A 26,269-nucleotide genomic window follows, 5' to 3' on the forward strand; every position below is an offset into this window, starting at 1 on the left:
TAAATGAGATCTGACCCGGTAATAATAACATATGTTGGTTTAGCTTGTCAGTGTGAATGAAATGTGTAGCCTATTTATTTGTCCGATCTCGCCCCGAAACGCGGCTGTCATGTGATTTTTTTTCCCTTCGCGATGTCAAATATTGCATTTTGCGCACATACACGGCTCAAAAACCCCCGGATTTTTCTCTTAGTGTGTTCTAATTGGTGGATTGTGTGCATTTGCAGGAATATTTATTTTAAGAAGCTCTTAAAAAAATATATATAAATGACTTTACCATGTTGTGACGATGGATAACAATTGATGTGAGGTTCAGCCTGACAGATAAAATCTCACAATCACATATAAACACTCATTTTCATGTGTATAATATATTCTTCTAATTGTTTTGTGCCGTTTCGCTGCAGTGTTTTAATGTGACAGGCTGTAAATTCTCTTCAAGTGTTCAGAGAAATACATGGCGAGCTCGCGGGCAGTCGCGCTGCCGCGAATATATCATGTTATTACTTTAAACAGTTCAGAAACATCTGATTTTAGCTCTTGGTGTGTTCTAACGTGTGAATTGCGTGCAATCGACGTTTTAAAAGGTCTTAAATAAGAATGAATTCGCTCGTTGTGAGCTCCGTGGAGACAGCCTGAGCTGAGCAGCAGTGATTCTTCTCTCGTCTTTCTGACTCCTCCCTTAATTTTGGGTATTGCAACTAGGGGCGCATTTTCTCAGTTAATGTAAGTCTATGGGTAATGTATTTGACATTTAAAAATTAATAAAAAAAAAACTTTAAGTCTGATCAGTCTGAAAAGATATAGCAACCAGCACCGCTCTATCCCGCAGGTGTCTGCCGAGTTTGGGGCTTGTGGCTTTAAAGCCCTAGGAGGAGTAGCGTTCAGAATTTCTGTCAGAAAAATAATAATAAGAAAAAAAAAAAGAAGAAGAAGAAGAAGAAGTTTAAATAGCATAACAGTATGTTGGCTTGTTGCCAAGCCAACATAATAAGAAGTTTAAATACAATATCAGTAAGTTGGCTCTCTCAAGCCAACTTAATAACATTCATTTCTTAATACAAATGAAAACATGCAGAAGACACAAACATAAAAATGCATTTACATCTCAAAATATGAATGTTTATTTATCCAGCATGTGCACATTAAATGTTTTAAGAAACACAACAATGAAAAAAGCGCCAAACGCATCTGTATGTTCCAGACATAGAGACACAGATAGAGATCTCATCTCTGTTTGTAGATCTGTAGATCTCAAAAAACTGTAAACCCACGTGTACTAATGTAACTTGCCTTGGAACAAGATTCACTTATACTGAGATTTATATGAACTACAGATAAATTAGTTTAAGACAGACATTTCGATGAATCAAAAGTAAATAAGATAACCCTGCTGAAAAGACTAGCAAGAATTAACATGCTAGTCCAGACTGGTTCATCTAATTTATCCATGATCTGCTAGTCTTTTAGCAGGGGAATGTATGTTGACAGTGACTCTAGTTTCTGAAGACAGTAACTGTATTCGGTTTTGGTTTCTTTATTCAAAGTATATATATACACTTATATATAAAAACTCAGTACTCCTAAGAGACAATAAAACATTTCGCATACATAGAATATATTGTCAATATTGCCCTGTATGTGGATAAAAATTTCACATAAAATGTGACCTTGGACCACAAAACCAATCTTAAGTGTACATTTTTGGAAAACTGAGATTTATACATAATCTGAAAGCTGAATAAATGGTTTGTTAGGATAGGACAATATTCGGACGAGATACAGCTATTGGAATATCTGGAATCTGAGGGCACAAGAAAATCTAAAATTGCGAAAATCACATTTGAAGTTGTCCAATGAAGTTCTAAGCAAAGCATATTACTAATCAGAAATGAAGTTATGATATATATTTATGGTAGGAAATTTACAAAATATCTTCATGGAACATGATCTTTATTTAATATACTAATGATTTTTGGCATAAAAGAAAAATCAATCATTTTGACCCATACAGTGTACTTTTGGCTATTGCTACAAATATACCCCAGCGACTTAAGACTGGTTTTGTGGTCCAGGGTCACATACGAATCACATAACTGATAACAAGATGGAGTTCAGGATGAACAAAAAGAGCAGGACAAGATCATCAGTATCTTCTGGAATCACGTTGTAGTGATTTCGCCTCTTTCATTGTTTATTCCTTTCTTCTACTACAGGTTCTTTGAGCCAGAATATTCCATAGATCCATAGATGTGGAATCCATCATCCAATGCATCAGCGGGGCTCAACATTCACTAAAACAACACAGTGCCATTAAGAAAAAGCTTCATTAGGTATGATCCTCAGTTCATAGTTTCACCCATTGAACACCTTCATTTCAATAAAGAAATATGAAAGACTGACAATGTGTGACGTTCTCCAAAGTGTTCCACTGGATCATTATGGAAAAGGTTCACGTGGCTTTAATATTCCATATAAAATAGTATTTTCTCCAGTTCCCATCCAGATAACATGAGATAACTAAGGCCTCTACGGAACAGGAAGGTCTTCTGGGTGTTTGTAGTCCAAAGTAACCAGATGAATGTCCAGTAGGCTTCTTCTCACATGCATCTCAGTTAGTGGTCCTCTCCATGGGGCTGTTCCCCCAAGGGTCAAAGAGAAGAGTCTCTCACATGTACAGGTTGTCTGATCGGAGAATGGTGGTCTCCAGATTGTGAAAACTCTTTCCGTTTAGAGTTTCCATGTGGCTGTCGATGCTGTAACATCGATGGACCTCCGTCATGGAGGAGGCCGTGTAGGACGCAGAACGCAGGGCCTCAGTGTTGGCAATTGTGCTGCCAAACTGGATGCGGTACTGGTTCCAGTGCCTTCGTAATACACTTTGAACCTAAACAAACAAATACAGACTGATAGTAAGTATTATGTAATGACAGATATCCGTATGTTTTGATCTACACGAAAGGAAAACATTAACAATTATGAATGCATTGAAATTGCTTACCTCGCTATTGAAAAAGCAAAATATAGTGGCAACCAAAAGGCCCTGTGTAAAAAAAAAAAAAAAAAAGATTATTTTATAAGCTTCAAAGTTACTGAAAGAAAGTGTTAGTTAAAAAGAAAAATAAATCACTTTTCACATCAACAAAAAATGTGGAAAATGGGTTTAAATGAGTGCTGTCAAATCGATTAATCATGATTAATCGCAATTAATCGGAATCAATCACATCCAAAATAAAAGTTTGTGTTTACATAAAATGTGTGTACATGTATATATTTAAGAAATATATGTAATATATATTTATGTTTATGTATAACATAAATCATATATAATTAGAATACATATATACATGTAATATATTTCACAAATATATACATTTATGTGTGTGGCTATTTATATATTTTGATGCAATTAATCATGATTATTTGATTTAACAACACTCATTTAAATACAATAAGATTTAAATATTTAAATACAATTTAATAAACTTAACTGAGATTAAAAGTGTTTAATTAATCATTTTAAATTCTGTTAAATCTAACTAATATATCATTAATGCACAATTTGCAATGTTTAAACATTTTTTATTATTATTTAAATGTATAAATGTAAAAAAAAAATTTTTTTTTTTTTTTGAAGCAATAAGCCTCAAGAAACCGTGGTTTACAGTGAATTTATCCATCTTTTTCTTGTTGTAAAAATGGGCACGGCCATTTGTAAATTCTATGGGTCTGGCTTCGGGTCTCATCTGCGTCCACTTCTTCCAGCTATTTTTGAAAGTTGAAAATCTTAAAATTTTGAAAGTCTTATCATGTTATTTTAATGTATTATCTTAATTATGAAATACACTGGTTTGTAGTGCAAACAGTTTTACCATTTACTGCATGTTGTTATTCTACTTATAGCGGCTAATGAAACAGAAGTCTCACCCATAGGCTTACTTCTGCATTGAGGAAAAAGGTGGATAACAGCTAAGGGTAGCTAAGGGTAAGGATGAAGGCACGATGCTAAGCGGAGTAAATAAAAACCGTATTCTTCCATCAGACAATGTAGTTCCTCAGAAACAGTTGTGGTTCCAACAAAGTGGTTGTTGAGCAACACACAGAAGTAAACAAAGGTGTATGTTTTTAGTATAGTTTACAACAGCTTTGAATGTGGCTGAACCAATCAGAATCAAGGACTGGGACTCTCTGTTTTATAAAAAATATTTACAAATTGCATATCTTTTTTAATTCGCCAAGTGATTAAAAAGCCGTTGGTTTCATTTAATGTTGATAAAATACAGTAGGTCTTTGAGCTCAGCAATTTAATGCAAGATGCATATAAAAATGAGGTTTTAATAAACTATTGTATTTTTACATTTAACTACATATCTCAACATTAATTAATTAAAACTTCAAATATGTATATTTATATTCCAAGTTGATTTATTTATTTGCACTTTTATTATTTTCCTGTTGTCAACAACACTTACCTGGTAATGCATAAGTATGTTCATTGTGTGTATAAATATCTCGGAGGCGAGCTGTCCTTCGGGTTTGTAGGGCAGCAGTAAGTACTGAATGCCCAGCAGAGGTACCAGGATCAAGGTGGCCCTGACGGCCCTCATGTACAGACTGGATTCTGCCTGGTGGGTCACCTTCAGCTTAGTGATCAACACTCTCACAATGTTTAAAAGGAAGAAGAGGTTAACCTGTGGAAACCAAGCAGAGAAAGAAAGAAAGGAATGCACTGCATTTCTTCTAAACCAAAACTAGTAAAGACACACTGTTAGATCACATATTTATTTCTACATTTTTCGAAATGTTAAACTTTCTTTTTATTTTCAGGTTTTCATAAAACATTTATTTTGGACCCCACTGTACATTCAAATATGGGTTAATAGTAAGTTTGGACTATGTTATGTTACCTGGAAATACATATTCAGATATACAGTACAAGGCTATCAAGATACCTGTGAATCGTCATATAAACAGGCATGGATATAATCATATATTCAAGACTGGTGGTGGACCAAATAGTTTAAGAATTGGTTAATAGTTTGCGATTGTAATATTCAAACACATTCAAATGGCCTTTTCATATTTTGGTGACTTTTGGCTAATTCATATGAATTTGTATGATTTCATCCATACATTTTCATACAATCGGCATACATCCCAGTAGGGGTGGGCCCTAATTTTTTTTATTAGCGACCTTGCATTTTTTGTAAAAATCACACATTTTTGTATGATTCACATCATATAAATGAAATCGCCACCTCGTAAAACGGTTATGTTTTCCTGTAAGTACTGGTTGGATATCTGTCATCAACCAATTCTGAAAGTATTATTATTCTTGTAAACAGCAATTACTTTTTATAATGACACAAAATCAGCTTTAAACTGGCAATTGCAGTACTGCAGAAGTCAGTCCAAGGTTCATTTGATACTGAACATGTGTTCATTACATGCTTTTATGGGCTGCGTTGAAATTCATTCCCAATCAGAACTGACCTCAGCGCAAACAACAAAGAGAACCCGGCACTTTGATTAATACTGCCAGAGTTTAAGCTGATTTTTTAAAATCAAGATCATACAAATAGATTTCCAAAGGTGGGTAGAAGATATCCAAGAGATATAAAGTCTGAGAAAATGAAGAAAAGAAAACAAGAAAAAGAAAAACAGACTTACCAACAGGGCTGCACAGATGGGACCATGAATAATGTAGAGCAGAGAAGTGTTCGAGCTTATCCAACAGCTGCGGAAAAAAGCATAAGAAAAGTTTCGATTTACGGAAAGCAGAACCAGTGCACGCATGAACACTTGAACTGTTGGGTGACATCACTGCTATGATTTCACAAGATGTTCTGCAGAGACTCTGCATGGTCACTGTATTCCAGTGTCCTGACAGAAGCTGGGATGAACTGAACATAATTTGTTTGACACTGAATTTCGAAATGGAGAACTAATTCAGTTTTTTAAATTAGTCCCATGCTACTACAATGCTCTAACAGTGTTTATTAGCTACAATCTACAGCGTAGGAAATTACTTTTTTTTTTTTTTGCAGTCGGAATTAAATTTAACATGAGAGAAAGAATTTACAAAATAGAGTAAAAACAGTCATTATCAATGTTGAAAAGAGTATAATAACATTATAAAAGTATTTACTGTCACTTTTTATCAACTTAAATGCTTCTTTGATAAAAAAAATGCATTTATCTTTTTTAAATATAATTTAAAAATATCAATTTAATTACCAAAGACCTTTGAATGGTAGTGTATCGCAGGAAAATATTAATAACAATATATCCTGAGCATTAAATCAGCATATTAAAATCAAGAAAATCAAGACTGAATGAATGGTCACTGAAATTTCAGCTTTGCCATCATAGAAATAAATTACATTTTTAAATATTAAAATAGAAAAATGTTAACTTAAATTATAATAATACAGTTTTTTACTGTTTTCACCAAATATAACTACTGTATGATCACTTATGAACAGAAGGGAAGCTTCCTCAAAAGAAATGTTACTGGAATCATTATAGAACAAGATTCATTAAGCACGTTTAGAATTCTTAAATTCCTGTTCATTTTAACTCACTTGTCATTGTAGTAATAACTTCGGGATATTGCATGGATGAATGCAGGTATTAACGGGAAGCCTAGAAAACATTTGAAAAGAAGAATGAAATCATTAAATGTGAGCAGAAAACAGAAAGCTGCTTTATTATGGTGCATTTTAGCAAGGCAAATTTAAAAACGTACCCCATCCTAGGAGGTAATACCACATGAGGTGCTGTTTCTCAGCAAACACTGCCACCACAATGAGTGTGTGCAGGTAGATGCCCTCACACAACATCCAGAAGTAGTTACAGCCCAGGAGATAATGGTGGATGAACACGGATATTTTACAGCTCACCTAGGAGAAAAAACATCAATGTCAAATCAAAACGACACTGCTCAAATTCTTAATACAAATTCCAGGTCATATTGTGCGTGAAATGAGAGCCCACTATTCTTTTTGTGCACTTACTGGGTTGACATGTGTTACTTCTTGGTTGTTTACAACACAAGTGAAAAAGATGATGGTTATAACCGAGTTCAGCACAAAAGAGAAGAACAGATTCTTGTGCAGAGTTATCCTTTGACAACTTAAGCTCCTGAGTGGAAGAAAACAGCAAACTATATTAGACTGGCTGGAAAGGGAGGTACGTTTATATGATATGGTGACAAGGTTTTTCCACATTACTTACTTAAAATAGAAAAAAATCCCCAGAGAAATAAACAAAGATATCAGCGACAATCCATGACCAATCAAAGCCAAGTAGTAGAGATTAAATGCTGTCTGAAAAGAAGGACAGAAAACAAGGATAGATATAGAAACTTACCATTTGAACAAATGCAATATAATCGATAGAACGGACTACTAGTCCTAAATAAGATCTCACCCTTTTGTGATCATTAGACTTATGCGTACAGCCTGTGTAATTCGTCCATGTTCTGTTACTCTCTGGGTGAACGAACCAGTGGCCAGAATCAGTACAAATCTTCGTTACCATTTCTGATAAAACACAATTTGGATTAGTCAGGCATTTATATGAAGTATTAAGCAACCTTCATTCAATGGGCAAAAAAAAAAAAGAAAATCTAACATGCCACTCACCTGAGGTGTCAAAATCATTAAAGTAGCCTGGACAGTGCTGAAATGAAGTGACCCCTGCATCCAGATCATCCCAGCACATCCACCCATCCCACGTCCGTTTACACTTAGAGCCATCTGCAATAGTTATTTGCAGTTATTAAAAACATAAAAACTTGCAACTTGTAGTCTTAGTCTTTTTTAAACCGTGCATGTAAAACAGGTCTCAGTATTTGGTGTCTACACGGCTACTCAGACAAGACTGCTGTACAGACAGTAAAGATCTTTTTATCAATAATAACAATAAATCTGCATATAGATGCAGCAGTTGGATTCCGGAAGTAAATATTCCATTCATTTTCTCCATAGGTAAAGTAAGTTTTAACAATAACTTGATCCTTAAAGGTGGATAATGTGATCTCTGAGGTTGTCAATGGAATATGCTTTTTTTGAAGCCATAAGTTTGCATTATTTCAACCTATATTCCAAAGAATCATGTATAACAGTGATATTTACTGGTATAAACTACATTACTCATGATACTGTAAAGGTCAACAAGAAAAAATCACGCCAAAAGTTCTCAGCCGAAAACACCCACTCCCTTGTAACATCACACTCTCAACTAGTATTTTTCGGACTATAAGTCGCACCTGAGTATGAGTCGCACCAGTCCAAAATTACGTCAGGATGAGGAAAAAAAACATATATATAAGTCGCACTGGACTATAAGTCGCATTTATTTAGAACCAAGAACCAAGAGAAAACATTACCGTCTACAGCCGCGAGAGGGCGCTCTATGTCTTCATTTCTCTCGGTTCATTTAAAATAAATTTTGATAAATAAGTCGCACCTGATTATAAGTCGCAGGACCAGCCAAACTATGAAAAAAAGTGTGACTTATAGTCCGGAAAATACGGTACTTAAATATTTCTAAATACAGTATATACTGTGCATATTTTGCGCTAAATGTAAACTATAATGTTTATTCACACACTCACACGTCAAAATCTTTTTTGCTTCATTCAAAGTCTGTAATGCTGTGATTCACCTTATAGCTAGCTGCATTGGTTTGTATGGTTTTTTTTTTAATCCCTATGGGAAAAATGAATGGAAACCTAGTGCAGAAAATGTGGGTGGACACTGTTGCACTCTATAAATGTTGTATCATTCTAGTGAGTTGCAAATGGATCCTCAGTTCTGGGGGTCTTTGCCAAGCAGCTTTTAACAGCTGTTACAGAACATCCGCCTCCCCTTGTCAATCTTTAATCACCATCTTTCAATTGTAACTTGTGTCTCAAAGACAGCAACAAATCTTAATTCAGAGACCAGACAGCTGATGCTGAGCTTCTGTAGATTAATAAATGCATGTTGTAGGACACACCCAACAAAATGTTTCCAACTAATCATCTGTTTACTTAAGAGCCTTCCTGTAAGTTCCAGGAGGATGTGACAAAACATCATCCGATTCGGTCCATGCCCCCTAATATTCGTAAGAGCATCCAAGTTAAAGATGAACTGAGTTGTAGTTTATTGCTATTACTCAGAGTCGAGTGAAATATGAACCTCTCTCACCTGTTCTGTTGTGATTAGTGTCTTTCATAATCTTCTGGTAACATTCAAACTGGGCGGTCAAAATACTGTGACGCGCGAAGTCCATTTCATGGCCTTTCTTTTGCGCCGTACCTCCAGTGTTGTTCTCTGAGAGGGCCACCACAAAAAACTATTCCAAAATATGAAAAACAAAAGATTGACATTAGATAACGAACGTCAAAAATGGCAGATACATAAACTTTAGAAAACAAATCTTGCTTTTTCGGTCCAGGACCTCTGAATTGCATAATTGCACACTCAAATTACTGTTTGTTTGTTGAGTACTTCAAAACTTTTCATGGATCAGATACACTTGAGTTAATGATGAATTATTTTACAATAAATAGCTACAGTAGCTAGAAAAGTTAACCCAATAAAATGATATAAATCTTTCTAGAACTTTTGTCTAAAATTGTTTATGACAAACAAATACCTCAGAGGTTGCTGAGAGAAAGAGAAATGAGGTAATCCAGCATCCAAACATGGTTCCAGTGTTCGGTTTTTGTGTCTCCAAATGATCTGAATGTTTCCGCTGAAAGCAAACAGAGTATTCTGTTTTACATCAAAAGTACTGAGCGATGACCAGACACTTTGCTAATAGATTTAGGTTCATTGTTAAGCTAAAAAAGGATTTAGGTGAGCTGCAATGAAAACATGAAATTAGGGATTTCCCAAAAGGATTTCTAATGGTTATTTTTGTCAAACTGACAGTAAATTCCCAGTTCCAAGAAAACAAGTCATTGGAGCCAGGTGAACTGTCGACCTACTGTCGCTCCCAGGAGTGCGGTAACAGAGCTGTTGTTAAGTTGGAAAAGAGGGCAGAAAGCCTGCTTTACACGAAAGTTCAGTCCATCAGGACGCCGATAATCGCCACAAAAGGCAAGAAGGCGCCATTAAACATGCATTACACGGTTCACCGTGGCTGTTTTGGCTCGCTTGATAGATAACAACATAAATCAGTTTCAAAGCATAGGAAGATCTGTTTTAGCCACAATAAAGTTGCTTGTAAAAAAAAGTATTCACTATTTTTAAATGCTAATGTTTTATGGCATCCTGGACTACAGTTTGATTATACACAACCCCGATTTATTCTTTTTATGGTGTTCCATGTGGAACTATCAGAGCATTCCAAAACATCTTTAACATCTGCCTTGATTCTGTTGTTATTTCCTTTTTAAATTAATACCTGTCGGTATGGCCATGGCCGAGGGGCTGAAACGTCATGTGATTCTTTTGTTCAGCCTCCAAACATTTCCTGCTTGGATGGGGACCCGAAACCACATGACTAGACTCATATGTGGAAAATTATCCATTTGGATTTGTCTTTAGTCTTAAAAATGAACAAGCTTCCCAGAAGTCCAGACAAAGTCAATTAGCGAGCGTGTGTTTTTTTTTTATAACTTCCATTTGGACAGGAAATATTTCTCGATGCAAAATGGCAATAATGGCAACTTTTGAAGAAATTTCTGCTTAAGATTTTTTATCTTGCACTACTGTAATAATACCAATATTTTGCTTTATAAATAATGATATATGTATTACATATACAGTACACATTGCTCTAACTGATTTAAAAACATTAAACTCAATTACATGAGAAGGAGTGCATTATGTTCTGTTTGGTAACAGGGAATAATTACATAAAATATAATTTTCTTCTTTCATTTCTCTTTGTTATTTCAGATATTAGAGTTCAAATAATGTAGAATATTTAAGAGAAAAAAAGACAGTTAATAGGGGTAGAGTAGGTAGGTATGGAAGCCACCTTATGATATCATAAAAATAAATCAATAAAAAACTACATTTGGGCACCCACTGAATTAAACCACAATTGCATGAATTGTTCATTGATTACACATGGACTAAAATACTAAATATCAAAGCATTTGACACATGCAAACAAATGATGAGCTTCATTATAGAGCTTCCATTTAACTTCACCTTGTCTGAGCCATTTTAGAAATTTTTATTACCAACTGATCAAAATGTATATTCTCCTCAAATGGACCAGGTGGTGTCCAAGCAGAGTAACCTCATAAACTAATTCCATTAAGTTTGATAGCCCAACAAAAATAAATTATTTTGAGCTGTATATCAGTTTATCATTGAAAGCAAACATTCTTTTCCTGACATATTTTGTTTAAAATGTCACTAGATTTGATGTAATCTAATGTAACGCAATGATTTCATGCATTTTTAACTGTTGCTGAAGTATTTTGGTGGGTCACTGTATGCCTAATTTTCTGTCCAGAATGAGATCTCTGACTAAAGCTCCAAATAACACCTCCAGAAGTTTCACTGCAAAATGACACAGAGACTTCATAAACTATTCTGTTTGAATTAAATAGGTATACATTTATCTAACACGGAATATTGAACAAGCCAGAACTGTTATAGTTGCAGGCTCAGTGAATGCCAGAAATGTCTTTCTACAGTATCCAGTGTGTCAGATTCTGTAAAAAAAACAATTCCTTGTTACTCTCTCCTAATACATAGGGATAACTTTGAGACATTGTAGAATGCATTACTGAAGAGTGTAAACATTGTGGTACACTGCTTGATTTGAACATCCCAGCCAGCTCAACACAGCAACATTTGTTCAAACAATGACAAGAGTTTGGGGCCAGATCTTTGTCCCGTCAGACAGTGTTCTGGAAACCTGTTTGAAAATTAATCAACTGCTCTGGCTGTAACCTTTACATTACTGTCACCATTCCTCCAGTATGTCTACAATAGTTTTGTAGTTCAGCCAACTCTGTTCCAGTTGGCAAAACATATTCCAATAAGCAATGTAAATCACAGTGTCTCTGGGACATCAGCATTTAAATGAATGCAAGAACTCAGTCCTGTAAGCTCCAACCCCTGACAGATCCACTCTCAGTACCTCATTTGAGATCATCAGACAGCCATTTACTGAGATACTACATAATAAAATATTTGTATTGCATGATTCATTATGAAAAATTAATGCCACTTCACAGAACAAATGAATTGGTATCTACCATATCCATATAATTTATCAGGTGCCCAAGATATACCAAGATAGCAATACTGTCTTTGTATATTGAATACTTTGAGAACTAAAGTTCAGACAGACATGCAGAAGTTATAGTAAGGGTAACTCAAGATATGTTAAAAAAAAAAGAAAGGCGATGTGAAACTATGAATTGTCAGAATGAATGTACTAAGTATGCTTTGATGAATGACTTTTCATAATCGGCTGAACATTTTCTTGATGATTGCGTTTACAATAAATCTACATTAAAAAGAGATGTGATAAATGAAATACAAAAGCATTTCATAAAACTACTTAAAGAGAGGAAAAACAGCTATAAATCTGGCCATTCAGGTGTTGGCGGTGAGCATAAATCACTTAGACGTCATTCTAATAGGAATGTGAAAATAAAGTGTTTTCCTGGAAGTTTTGGATGATTGGATGACCCCAGCATTTGGTGGAGAAACAGAGGGCTAAAACATGATAACTTTTTGCCCTTCCTGTGTAGCTAAAGGAGTGGTTTATAGATGTGACTTTCCCAGAAACCCTTCTCTCTCAAACCCAAACCCCCTCCCTCCCTCCCTTTCTCTCCTGTCACTCTCTCTCTACTGGGCCTGGTCGCAAAAAGCCACTTTTCAGATATTAAATCAGGAAGCCCACTGACAGTTAGTTTAACTCATGTCCGTTTAGGAAACACCCATGGATATAACACCAAATTTTTCCACTCTTCACTTAAAGTGACACAGCATAAAGTTGTATGCAAGGGGGCAGTCGTAGCTTAATGGTTATAGAGCACCCTCTTCCACCCTCAATACCACGACTGAGATGAGACCTTTGAATAGCCCTCAACTGCTCCACGGCTGCCCACTGCTCCGGGAGTGTGTTCACAGTGTGTGTGTGTGTGTGTGTGTTTGTTCACTTCTCACTGCTGTGTGTGTGCACGTGGATGGGTGAAATGCAGAGCACAAAATCCAAGCATCTACTTGGCCACACATCACGTCCTTTCCTTTCCTCCCTCATTTCCAGCACAAATAATATGCAAACTCACAGAGAAAATCATACTGAAATCATACTGTCATTTTTAAGGAAATTTCAAAAGCTGAAATCTCATGCCTTTTTTAAAAAAAGGTATTGGTTGTGTGCACGTCTTTCATATTAACACAGTAATAAGTCCTTAAAATTTAATGTGAAATCTGTAAGTGGTTGACATTTGTATTTAAGTAACAGTTGTACTCTATGTCAAGTTTTAATACAACTCAAAATAATATGATTTGTGAGAACCCTCCAAACCATCTAAATGACTTTCATGACTTTTCTTAAAACACGTCTTCTTTAAAACTATTAAATGTGTTAAGTGTTCAAGAGATCCATTATCCAGAACACAGCTATAAACCTCAATGTTCAACTAAAAGACATCACTGGTAATTAGTGGTCAGCTGATAAGGGTTTTTCTTTTTAGTGGGTGTCACCAGGACTGTAATACCGGCAATTATAATTTAATAGCAGCAAATTATTGCCATATGTAAATAAACACATATTTTTCGAATTTTTTTAACTAAGAAAGAAAGAAAGAAAATGTGCATTGACAAGTCTGTCTGGGCAGAACAACCACTTCACTCTACAAGTTAATGCTTATAACCTTAATGTGGCCAAATACTGGCAGATATATGACATATTAAGCAATAACATCAGTTTATCGCTCTCCATTTTATTTTTGTGTAATGTTTAAATGTTAATGCAAATGTAATCATTCTGAACACTGATGATTGTGCTAAAACATTTAAGTCAAACGGAGATCAATAACTGTCAGTCTTTACTACAAAAAAGCGATTTAGTCTAAGTTGGTAAAGGAACCTTACGAGTTTTAAAGGTTCTTGAATAACAAGCAAAATTAATAAATCATCAAATTTAGAGCGACTCATCACGCTTACAGCAATTCATAGAATTTAATTATTTGAGAAAAGAAAATAGACTGAAATAAGTTTTCTATCTCAGTTCTTCTGACACAGCAGGATGCCAATAGTAAAGTTTACTTAAGTGCGCGGTGAGTTTATTTAGAAACCAAGATCAAGAAATACGCGTCGTACGAATACATTTACATATTGACATAGATTCATAAATTCTCGCTCTTACCTCGTCAGCTCGGTCCAGTTCTCCGTTCTCAGTACGTAGTGTGTAGTGTGTACTGGGAGATGTGCTCGGTGATGAGTTGAGGCCCCTGAAGCAGCAAAGGAGTGTGTAACGGGTTTCCTGTGACATCACACACACAGTTCGTCCGAGTGTCCCGTTACACTGCAAACAAGCGTTCTGGTTCTGTCCCGTCTCCAGCCTCGCTGACACATCTAAATGATTAGTCTAATGTAAAATCAAATAACGAAAGGATGAACGAATACGTACATAAATAAACAGATCACGCAATTATATCAAGTTATTCAATCCCGTGTCTGCTTTAGTTCACTTTAATTTAAACGAAGGTCAAAGCTTTTTAGACTAAATCTTTTAGAAGATATTATAAAATCAAAGAAAACACATAAAAGTCATTTTAAATTATAAAAACAATAGACTACATACACTACAGTTATAATATTTGTAGCATGGAACTAGTCGTGTGATTTGTGGAAATAGCGCCTCCTCGTGTTTAAGTAGCGATACTGAAAGAAACCAAAAGCAAAAACAGCTCTCAGTATCTGGACAAGGAGATAGAGTCAAACTGAATAGTCTAATGTCATAAAAAATGTGGCAAATACAAAATTCTCTATAAAACTTTAATTGTATTTTGTCTAGTGCTTCCATTGGTCAAACTTTCTAACTCATTTGCACAGGGTGTAAAAAGTGTCTCTAGGTGACTAATATGATCTATTCGAATAAATTATGCAACAGTCCCCTCGGGCAATATGAAAATACAGTTTTAGTTAAATGATTTAACATCTCGAAATGCCTCACTAAAATGTGATCAAATATAATTAAAAATTCTGTTAAACAGTCCCCTGATGCATTAATTACGGAGAACAGGCACCAATACACAGCCTGATCCTGAATTCTTATAAACCAAAACTGATGCAATTTTCTCAATATATATACACACACAAACACACACACACACACACACACACAAACAGATAGATAGACAGACAGACAGACAGACAGACAGATAGACAGACAGATAGATAGATAGATGTGGATCTTTTGATGTCCAAAAATATTATTGTCCAAAAATATAGACTTAATTTATTCCTAAAATCAGTGTGAAATGGTAGCTGATTAACTGATTAATTAGCTGAGTGTAGAAGCACCTAACCCTGATTGCATGGCTAAAAATGATATTTCAAGAATAGTTATATCTCAATTCTGATTGGTTGATTAAAATGTTGTTCCAGGATCAACATGGATGTTCTTATTATCATACATTCAATAGTCTTCAGTAGAAAAACTAAATGGTATAATGTGGTGTTCAGGGCAGCATCAGTGATGACTTGTCACAGAGTTGTAAATGGACAATTTCACAACATATAGCCTACATCAGGGGCAGACTTACCCATTAGGCAAAGGTAGGCAACTGCATTGGGCCCCCAAAAGCCAAGGGCCCCCTAAAATGCTTTTCATATAGGAAATGTGCATTAAGCGCTGACACGTAAACAGTTGCTGTTTACGGTGTTTATTACCATGACAACCGTCCAATTTGAACATTCTGTTGTGTATCCTGCTTGAAAGAGATAAAAAATATCATGCATCCGAAGCTGTAATGAAATACTGAGAAACAGTGTGTATTGTATGTTTATAATTGTCTTAAATGCTGCTTACTCATTTATGAGAAGGAACCAAGTATAGGACACATACGCAGTTATTTTTGATGGATATATATATATATTTTTTTTGAATTAGAATTTGAACACAGTCTTACGCTGGTAACTCATCAGTGGACTTTCCTCGTCAATATAGGCTATATAGGCTTTTTCACACTTTTCTCATTCTATATCTTTGATGTTCCAAAAGCGCCTCCTACTGGCAGAGAATGAATTTTCATTTTCAATAATCCAGTCTGTAGGTTTTGTTCAGACCAATGCAAAAATCCCCGCACATAACCCTTGAAATTGAATGAATTTGATAATTTATACTTCTGACTCACCCCTGGTTTAAAAGCTCAATTGTGAGGTTTATAATTTTATAATTTATTTAGTTTTTTGTGAAAGCCTGTATCTCAACTGTAAATCAGTTGCTATTCCATGGTCTACGTCATGAAAGAAAGACATTATAACATACATGAAAAATGTAGAAACATTGGACACAACTATGGAGCACCATTGTGCAGCAGCAAGCAACACAACAAAAAAGGAACCCAAGGTTGATCTAGGAAATTTGTGCAAATGTATAGAGCCCCATTCATATATTTTGCCTGGGGCCCCCAATTCATTAAATCTGCCCCTGGCCTACATAAAATGAAACACAAAATGAAATATTGACAAGTATAAAAAATTACCACAATAATGGGCTAATTTGCTGTTAAACGGCAATGTTTGGATACTGCTCATTGCAATCTAATCTAGACCTTCAATGTCCTTGTACTACCTTTGCTATTGCTGGCCCTGTGATCTGCACTTTATGTCTGTCTTGATGAGAAAATCAATGTCAGAATTTTAATGAAGGCTTTTAGAACACTGAAGGATTATAATTCATCTGTGGAAACTGAATGGAAATGACAAGTGCCAAAACGTAAAGTACTTCTCATTTATTTCAGCAAAATATTCATCAAATATTAAAACCTGGATATTAAAGGAGGTGTGTGACTATACATTTCAATTCCTTGTTCTTTCTATTAACATTTATAGGATTCCAACATTTATTGACACCTTAATTATAGAAATTAGCACACAAAATGAGGACCCAGACATAAATATCCTGTGGCTTCTCTGGCTGGAACACTAAAATAAGATAACCATTACACACAGATAAAATGGGAGGTATTTCTAAAAATACTGATGGAAACAGACATGTTTTCAAAAATAATGTGTTATGAACAGTGACTCTCCCAAGAATCATAAAGAAAAGTGAATTTGACGGGAAAGATTTCTCTATTTTCTAATGCTCTTTGTTATGTACAGTAAAGAATACAATACTGTCTCTTCAGTGACAGTGCTTTATTTGAGTAGGAAGGACTGAGGGGGCTGGGAGAAGCTGGGTCTACCCTTGATCTTTCCATTTCCTTCTTGGGAAGATGTGAAATTATTCAGTTCGAGCATTATACAATTCTTATTGAGACAATGTCAATCATCCTGAATGACAGGTGGGTACTCCCACAGCCGCTTTGTTTTCCCAAAAGGACAGGAAATGCAAATCTTCCTTCTGCTGATAAATTCAAGCACGGCTGTTGTCCCACATGTCAAACTTTAATGAGAACGAGTAAGCCATTTCTTTACAGGTTTAGTGTCTGAGGCTGCTGCTTGTACATGGAGTCAGTATATGCAAATCTCAGATATCACATATAGGATCTTCTAAAGATGGTGCATGAGAAATAGAGGGAAATAATGAATCCACATCTCAGTTTTGCATTGAAAGCAACATACATATACATATATATGTTATTTATGTTTCAAATCACTAGAGGGAGCTAAACAGTCAGCCAAAGGCTCGCAGTATGGTTGTTGTTTACAAACTACTGGGGATAGCTTTGTAATATATAACTATAATATATAAAAACTTCATATCTTCATGCATGTAGCAGATTATTTTTTGAAACCAATACTTTGTGTCTATACAGAAACTGATAAATAAAACCTATTCTTATAGTTATTCACTGGGGCTAAAACTGTAACAGCACTTATCCTTCACTATATTGTCAGCCTCGTATCTGATAATATGAGGAATATGGCGTGCAGATCTGTCAGAGAGGATAACAAGTGCTCCACATGTTGCAGCTTGATTCTGCTGATCTTCAATCAGACACAGTATATGATAAACAATCATCATGCAGAGAAACAATGTTATCAAACATGGAGAAAAAAAAGATTGGCACACACATTCCTGCATGTACACATCACCTCACAAAAAAGTACTCTTTTAGCTTCTTCAGACTGTGGATATAATCATGCATATTTAGGACAGTAAAAATAAAATAGGGTTTTCAGCTTTTAAATAGGAGAAGGACATGCTTTCCTTTTGTTGTTGAAGTCACAGGGTAATTTGAAAATGCATCTGTCATTTGGTAGACACAAGCTAAAGCATGCAGATGTAGGACTGAAACCACCATATGTCCCCTTAATAATCAAATTAGCTCGACTGACATGTAGTTTTCAATGCCGATTCCTAAATTATTACATTTAGTCCACTGAATCCTGAATGGTTACATTTTTGGCCATATGCCAACATCTGGCTGTTTTCTTTTTACATATTCAGCAGCCTAATGCAGTATTTGGCCCAACATTTGCTGCATGTGTTAGCCAAATAAATCATACTTCTGTTGTTTATGTTGGCATGTTCTATTCAGCTTATTTCATGTTAAGAATGCATATGTTGGGCAGACACAGAAATATTAATACATTTAAATTTTGTTTACATAATGCAATTTAAAATTTCGGCACCATGTTATCTCTCCACTTCATGTTCAATTAAAAACAGTGTAATGTCTTCTAATAAAGTAATACTGTCATATTTTACAAGAATCCAAACTTTAATGTCTCCATTACTGAGAGCCCCCATATTAATTAAAAGATGAGAACTTTTATTGTGATATGCTTTTTGCCTCTCCATTCTGTATCCATTTCTCTAAAACATCTCATAGTCTCATAATAACACTTTTCAAGTCAATCAGCTTCCAGATTTTGTTTCCAAAGGCTTTGTACCAGACCTATCTGAAAACCTCTTGAGTGTGTCACCCTATTCCTCCAAAGGATTGTAACACATTACAGAAATTGGAACAATTTGAATTGGACTTTAACAGCAGTAGGACATGTGACTCTCTTTGAAGCAGAAATGAGAATTCATTAATATAGCTCTTAAGGAGATTTTCATGAGTAGATTCTTTGAAAAAAATTGGGCTTTTGAATTTCATTTCTTAGATGAAAACCCTTGACTAAAAGAGGAAGGAGAAAAAGATCCTTTCTATTGATTTTGGGGTTTTTGTTTCTTGTATTCAGGGAGTGAGACTGAAGTTAGCTGTGTCAATCATAAAGTGAATCATCTTTCTATAAAAGAGACAAAATTCTTTCCTGTGGCAATGGAACAAAATCACAGGCAGGAAACACTGTTTCACTAAGAGATGACAATCAAAAAATCTCAAAACAAAGCTTTAAATAGGTCCAAAAATCCTTTCCTTGTAACATGTTTATTCCAAGAGTCCCAGTTGACCAGAACAGAGTTCTGTCACTATTTAATAATCAATGCAAAGATTGAACTGAAATTAAAGGGATAGTCCACCCCAAAATGATTTACTCACCCTCAAGCTATCCTAGGTTTATATGATTTACTAACAGGGATAGTCCACCCTAAAATGACATTTACCCCATGATTCACTTACCCTACACTATGCCAACATCCTATTTCATCCGTTGTAATGCCACTCATTAACGTGCATATAATAGAAGCTAGAGATTATGATTTATAAAGATTTAAATATGGATATTTTCTGTACCCAAATGAATTAATTCACTTCAGACAACCTTTATTACCCACGGGAGCCATGTGGAGCACTTTTTATGATGGATGGATGCACTTTATTGGACAATTGAATATCAACAGCCATTCACTGCCATTATAGAGCTTGAAAGAGCCAGCGTATTTATACAAACTCTGATTGTATTCGTCTGAAAGATGAAAGTCGTATGACTTTTGAGTAAGGCGAGTAAATCATGGGGGATTTTTGGGGGAACTATCCCTTCAACTACCATTAAAATGTAATTTTTCCCTCCAAGACTATCCTCATTACTGTCGATTAAAAAAGCAGATGACCTTGCTTTGTTGTTGCTGGCCATTAACTTGAACGCCCATGTGGAACACATTTTGAATAATTAGGAAACCCCTTCTTACTTACACAACAAACTATAGCAAAATCATAACAATAATAACAAAAATATTACTTACAAAAACTCACTTGAATTTCTCAGTTTTTCTTCAAAATGATAACATAAAAATGAATGAATAATTTCACAACGTAAGGAACAGTTTGATTTAAGCACAAGTCTGTTGCTTCCTGAGGCCCTGTGTGTTTTTTCATATTGTGTTGTGCAACTGTGTGAGCATGTTTGCGCCTGAAGTAACATAGGCCACCTCCCACCATATGCCAGTGTCCCCGTCGCTTGTTGATGCTCCATCGCTGTCTTAACAACGAGACACACAGCAGTTGTTGTCAGTCTCTCACCAACGGAATCAATAAAGCACATCAAGCCTCCACAAACACAGAATCAACAATGCCGATCTGTCAAGCAGCGGAGAGTCGTTTTAATAACTTCCAGAATGTGATGACAAAGAGTTGTGATTTACATGCTATAAAAAGATTGTGGTACAGAATGGTGAAATTATGATGTCACTCTGTAGCCAAAAACCTGGCAAAAGCCAGGAAGCACTTCCGGTTCCATCATGCCAGTGATGCCATGCCATTTTAATGGGAGTTTGGTTAAATTCCCTAAAATAAGGTCCGTAGTTTACACAAGTTTGAGATACTTTCACAGTTCATTCTGTGAGATAAAATACACCAGTTACACCCCTCCCTTGATTTTTTCTTGAAGTTTCTTTAAAAAAGACAGTTGCTAATAAGTTGCGAAATAGGACTACAATTGCTGTTGGACACATTAAAAGTCATCACGCCAAACAGTTTATCAATTTACATTATTAACCAGTTGTAATATAACTTATAGTACAATTAACTGTAGAACAATCAATTAATAGTTTCCTGCATTTTATATTGTTGTTCAATTCATGTTTCTTTTTTTCTTTGCCCCAAAATGCAACACAAGTGTTCTGATGGAAGATGCTTGTTTTATCGCTTTCCTGATACGGAGATTCCGGGGTCGTACCAGAAGGTAAACTCATATTACGATTATTCCATGTAAACCCAATATTTTACGGTTTAGTCACAGTGAAAGTGAAACTTTAATGATGTTTTTAAAATGCTTTACAAATTTTGTGTAATGTTACCCACCCTAACAAAATGATGGCTGAAATGTGGTACTTTTTTTACTAAAATAAGTTTAATCTTACCATGTCCAAAAACTTGCTCACTCTGCCGTTATGTAATAGAATAAATGCACTAGAATTTTATTGAATAGTATGTGAAGATAGGTTTTTAATTAAAACATCATCAAGGATTTATTGACATTTAATGCACCTTGTTTTGAAATGTACAGAAATATGTGCTTTCATGTGTTCTTTAGTTATGATTATTTCAATTATTCACTTATTTCACTTATTTCAGTTTGACATCCAAATGCTCACCTATCATTCATTGACCTCAAATATGTTTTATCATCTGAATATGTAGGTATTAGAACCTTTACATGCCCACTTAATCTAATGTTAACCTAGGGAAATGTGCGCTATTCCGTGTCTGTACAAAGTGTGGAAACAGAACAGCAGTGCGTTCACTGCAGGACAGATGGAGGCGCCGATGCGCTCACTCACTCTTAAAATACTCCCTCATTTTTGGTCATATAGAAATGAGTAATACATCTTTCAAAACTGTAAAGCTTTTATTTGTGTGCACTCACAATAACGACAAAACAAGCTTTTGTAAAATAATGAAAGCAAACATGATGCTATGATGACATATTTACGATGCTTAAAAAAATTCTAATTGACCCTCTGATGTCACATGGACTACTTTGATGATGTTTTTCTTGCCTTTCTGGACATGGACAGTATACCATACACACAGCTTCAATGGAGGGACTGAGAGCTCTCGGACTAAATCTAAAATATCTTAAACTCTATTCCGAAGATAAACAGACGTCTTAACGGGTTTGAAACGAAATGAGGGTGAGTTATTAATTACATAATTTTGATTATTGGGTGAACTAACCCTTTAAACTAAAAACAAAGAAAGCACTAGTTTATGCCTCAAAAAACATGGACTATTATTTTCCTCTGAAAAGCCCATGATCATTCCCCTGCCTTAGCTTCATGTGTCAGGTGTTGATGCCTTTTGAAAGTGTCTCTGCATGGAAATCAATGCAACAAATGCCATGAGGGACAATCACAATAAAACCTCCGGAGACTATAAACTGTCAGAAGTCCGGCGATTCTGGGTATTTTTATCCACTTCTCCCGGTTCCATGAATAATGGAAAGCAGTAAAGTGCACTCTTATATCATGTTCCAGAAGGAAGGCCACTTCGTAGGTCATGACCATTCACCGCAACAAGGAAAGCACTCTCCACATGGAGCTCTGTTGATTATAATAATGAGAAAACATGGGGCATCCATAATCAGGTGATTGGTTGTTGTCTGTTGCACTCCTCTTGTCTGCTTTATAACCGGAATGAATTATTCATGAAGATGCATAGTCATGTCTCATATTTAATTACTGTGCTCTCTATCATACTTGTCTAAACAGCATCTGTTATCAGAGTGCATCAGTAGCATGCTTAAAAATCATGGCGGTGTGTAATGAGCATTAGTGCAAATGATTTAGTAATTAAGATAATAACTATGCACAATTAACTGACTGCTCATGTTTGTTAGATTTGTTAGTTTGCTTGCTTTATGTTGCCTGCCATGAACAGAATCAACATTAGAATCAACATTAAAATAAGCTTACACTTCAAATTCAGCTTGGTTGTCAGGATTTTTCAGGCTAGTGGCTGCACTATAGTGCTGACAACAAGCATTGCCAGTAGTTAATAAAGCTATGAATATTCATATTGTGGAGTTAATGAGGTAGAATGGGATTTGGGCGTTTGAATGCATGAACAGAACAGATCTGTTTAACAGACAAACATGAAGAGATCTAGATTTAGACCGTTCAAAAACACAGGCCTTTGTTGCACTGTCAAAAGGACGGCCTCCAAACCCCCAAATACAGTGTGACTGTGCTCTCATCTAGTTATAGAACTCAAATTCTGTGTTTGGAATGTGTTTGAAGATCTGTTTTTGAAAATTAGTTTTGAAAAATACAAAAAGAGAATAAACATGACATGAAAGAAAAAAATTAGGACATTGCTGCACAAATTTTATATGGATTTGGACCACCTCAGTTGTGCACAGAACTTTTTTCTTGAGTGTGTCTTCCACTAGGGTGTTGTATTGAATCAGGGGAAAAAGATTCATTTTATTTTTAAATTCTAAATACTTACTGGAGGGTCTACCTTGAAAATATGCACATCAGATTAGACACTTAAAAAAATATCCTTAAAAATTTAATTTCTGTGCTCTGAAAACACAGAGGTCTGTAATAACATGAAAACAAAATTTTTATGCATCTCAATGGCAGTTGCTTGACTAGAGCAGGTTTGTGATTCCAAATCTGGGTCACTGACAAATATGAATGTCCATAATGCCAATATCAGGAATTGTTAACGTCTAAATATCATTAAGGCCCAATCCTGTTTCTATACCTCAGCCCTTCCCCTGAAGGGGTAGGGTGTCTCAATTATTTTTTAGTTGGAGGGGTAAGGGGAAGGGCCACACTTCAAACCAAGCGGTATGAGAATTATCAGCATGAACCGGCTATACAATGGCAACATGGCTGCCCAGCATATAAATATAAGCATTATTGGCATTAATAAAGATTTTAATGAAAAGTAATTGTTTTATGTTACATTTAATTGTGTATTAATATTTATGGTCATATTATTCAAAGAAATGTTTGCAAAAAATCGCTACAATTTTCTAACACCACATCATTACAGACTGCAGGATAGTGCCACAACATATTTTCTAATTAGTTTAATCTCTAAATACGCTACTGTAGTTTTGTCTTTATTAACCTAGATGAGTATTAAACAACTAGCATATGTTTGGCTATCAGGAAAAGGATCAGAACACCCTATTATTTTCATCAGTCAGAATACTGTGCTAAAGAACATCACTATCGATTGATTATATTAGTTATAATAATCAATTAAGCAGACAGATATGCACATGGATTTGTTGTATTGGAAGGAATGGAGCTAGAGCAGACAGCAACACAAAAATAGACTATGAGTCACAGCCTAATAATTCATTAGTGTTTTCAGTATTAGGATTTTTCTATAATGATATTGTATTTATTTTGATATTTAGGAATGTTTTTATATATTTGTATGAAATATAGATTTGTTAAATCTTGAGTCATTTGAATCATTTTGATATAAATAACATTCTGTGATAACAAATTGCAATGAGGTTTTGCAACAAGCTGGACACCGTTCTAATTATGGATCTGCTGGTAAAGAAGTGACTTACAGGAGAGACATATTGGGGAAAATGAAGAAAAGGCTAAGGAAAGTGAAGGAGCTGGTCAAAAGACTTCATTTTATTAATTTCCATGGACCTAGACTAAGGTTTTGGACCTTTTTATGTGAAGGCCATTAAAATAATTGGGTTATCTGTAGTTTCAGAATTTGCCGAGGGTGTATAGGCCATATACAGAAAAAAAGGGGCCAAATGTACCTTTTGTGGTAAAACAACTTGTCACTGGAGCAGTACCCTTAAAAAGGACATCTATTTGCCTTTTTTTCCCCTAATAGGCACATATTAGTACCTTAAGTGTACAAATTACTGTAAGGTACTTATATGAAAGTGACGTGACATACAGCCAAGTATGGTGACCCGTACTCAGAATTCGTGCTCTGCATTTAACCCATCCAAAGTGCACACACACAGCAGTGAACACACATACACTGTGAACACACACCTGGAGCAGTGGGCAGCCGTTTATGCTGTGGCGCCCAGGCAGCTCGGTGCTTTGCACAAGGGCACCTAAGTCGTGGTATTGCTGGCCCGAGACTCAAACCACAACGGGTTAGGAGTCATACTCTCTAACCACTAGGCCATGAGTTCCCCACCTATTAGGAGTATACCTTTATGTACCTATTAGGGGTAAAGAGGTAGGTGTGTGTGTGTGTGTGTGTGTGTGTAAGTATGTGTGTCAGTAAGCAGCGCATTAGAACAGTAAGGCTCTAATTCACACCTAGGGTGACATATTGCAGCCACACATAATTTTTTCCACTAAATTATGTCATTATAACTAGATGTTATGTAGTTATAACTAAGACTGTGCAAAAAATCGAATGCGATTTTCATGCACATCTCATCAGTAAAGACGCTCCTGTAATTAGAAGTATATCTCCAGCACGTGCATTCAGATCAGGGTTGCCAGGTTTTCACAACAAATCCTGCCCAGTTGCTTCTTAAAACAAGTCCAAAACTAGCCCAATCGCGTTTGCGGGAAGTTCCCCGATAAAAATTGTTTCCCGGGGTTAAAATATAGTTTTTTTGGAAGGGTTGCCCTGGTAAAATTTGCATTTTAGGGGCTAAATATCACGTTATTAGTATAGGGGTTGCTTCAAACCGCGGACATGAAAAACAACCACAGACTTGGAGTTCATAATGGGTCTTGAGTGAGTCCTGAGTGGAGTGCCCTTGACTGAAGTTCATGATCGTGACAATTATTATTATTTTATTAGCATTTTATAATATTTTCATCATGAAACCTATTCTAAAATCTAAAGGTACATGTTAAAATATTATCATCATTAACTACAACAAAACTAAATACATTTTGCTGCCTTACCATGCTGTAACAATTCCTATTGGCTGTTTTGCCTTAATGCTTTGATCATGATTGGCTAATCTGGCTTACATCCAGGAATCTGGCCAATGACACTGTGTGTGCCTTTTTAAATTAGAAAATATGAAAGTTGTTGTCTTCCTGAGTGAGGTGGCTGACTGTGAGCTGCTGCTCGTTGAGATTGCGTGCTCGGTCGCAATTTTTTTTATAATTGCCTATCTTTATTATCTTTATTACCTTTTTCAAAATAGTAAAAATAGAAATCATGATGGCATTCTACTCGGTAGAAGTTTCCCCCTCGGGGTCCCCCCTACATTGTCAAGTTAAATTATGAAAAAATAAATAGATACAGTGCAAATACAAATAA

General features: G+C 35.5%; 1 protein-coding gene across 1 annotated transcript; it reads right to left on the bottom strand.

Moving 5' to 3' along the window:
* Nucleotides 1-1,100: 1,100 nt before the first annotated feature.
* On the bottom strand, nt 1,101-14,504 carry LOC127959878 (calcitonin gene-related peptide type 1 receptor-like). Its single transcript, XM_052559287.1, has 13 exons — nt 14,341-14,504; nt 9,646-9,744; nt 9,195-9,342; nt 7,647-7,760; nt 7,432-7,544; nt 7,237-7,328; nt 7,017-7,143; nt 6,749-6,902; nt 6,585-6,645; nt 5,671-5,737; nt 4,473-4,691; nt 3,002-3,043; nt 1,101-2,887 (listed from the first exon to the last, which is right to left on the bottom strand). Exons 1-13 carry the CDS (start codon nt 14,464-14,466, stop codon nt 2,669-2,671), a joined length of 1,581 nt encoding a protein of 526 aa, XP_052415247.1. The 5' UTR covers nt 14,467-14,504; the 3' UTR covers nt 1,101-2,668.
* Nucleotides 14,505-26,269: the final 11,765 nt, after the last annotated feature.

Source organism: Carassius gibelio, chromosome B6 (assembly GCF_023724105.1).
Source record: "Carassius gibelio isolate Cgi1373 ecotype wild population from Czech Republic chromosome B6, carGib1.2-hapl.c, whole genome shotgun sequence".
Lineage (NCBI taxonomy): Eukaryota > Metazoa > Chordata > Actinopteri > Cypriniformes > Cyprinidae > Carassius > Carassius gibelio.

Bases quoted from the DNA above. Each gene is read 5' to 3' on its own strand.
- LOC127959878 (XM_052559287.1), bottom strand. From the start codon at position 14,466: ATGTCACAGGAAACCCGTTACACACTCCTTTGCTGCTTCAGGGGCCTC. The intron at 7,761-9,194 runs GTGAGAGAGGTT...TAACTATTGCAG, and splicing joins CACTAATCACAACAGAACAG to ATGGCTCTAAGTGTAAACGG. The intron at 7,545-7,646 runs GTGAGTGGCATG...GTGTTTTATCAG, and splicing joins TAATGATTTTGACACCTCAG to AAATGGTAACGAAGATTTGT.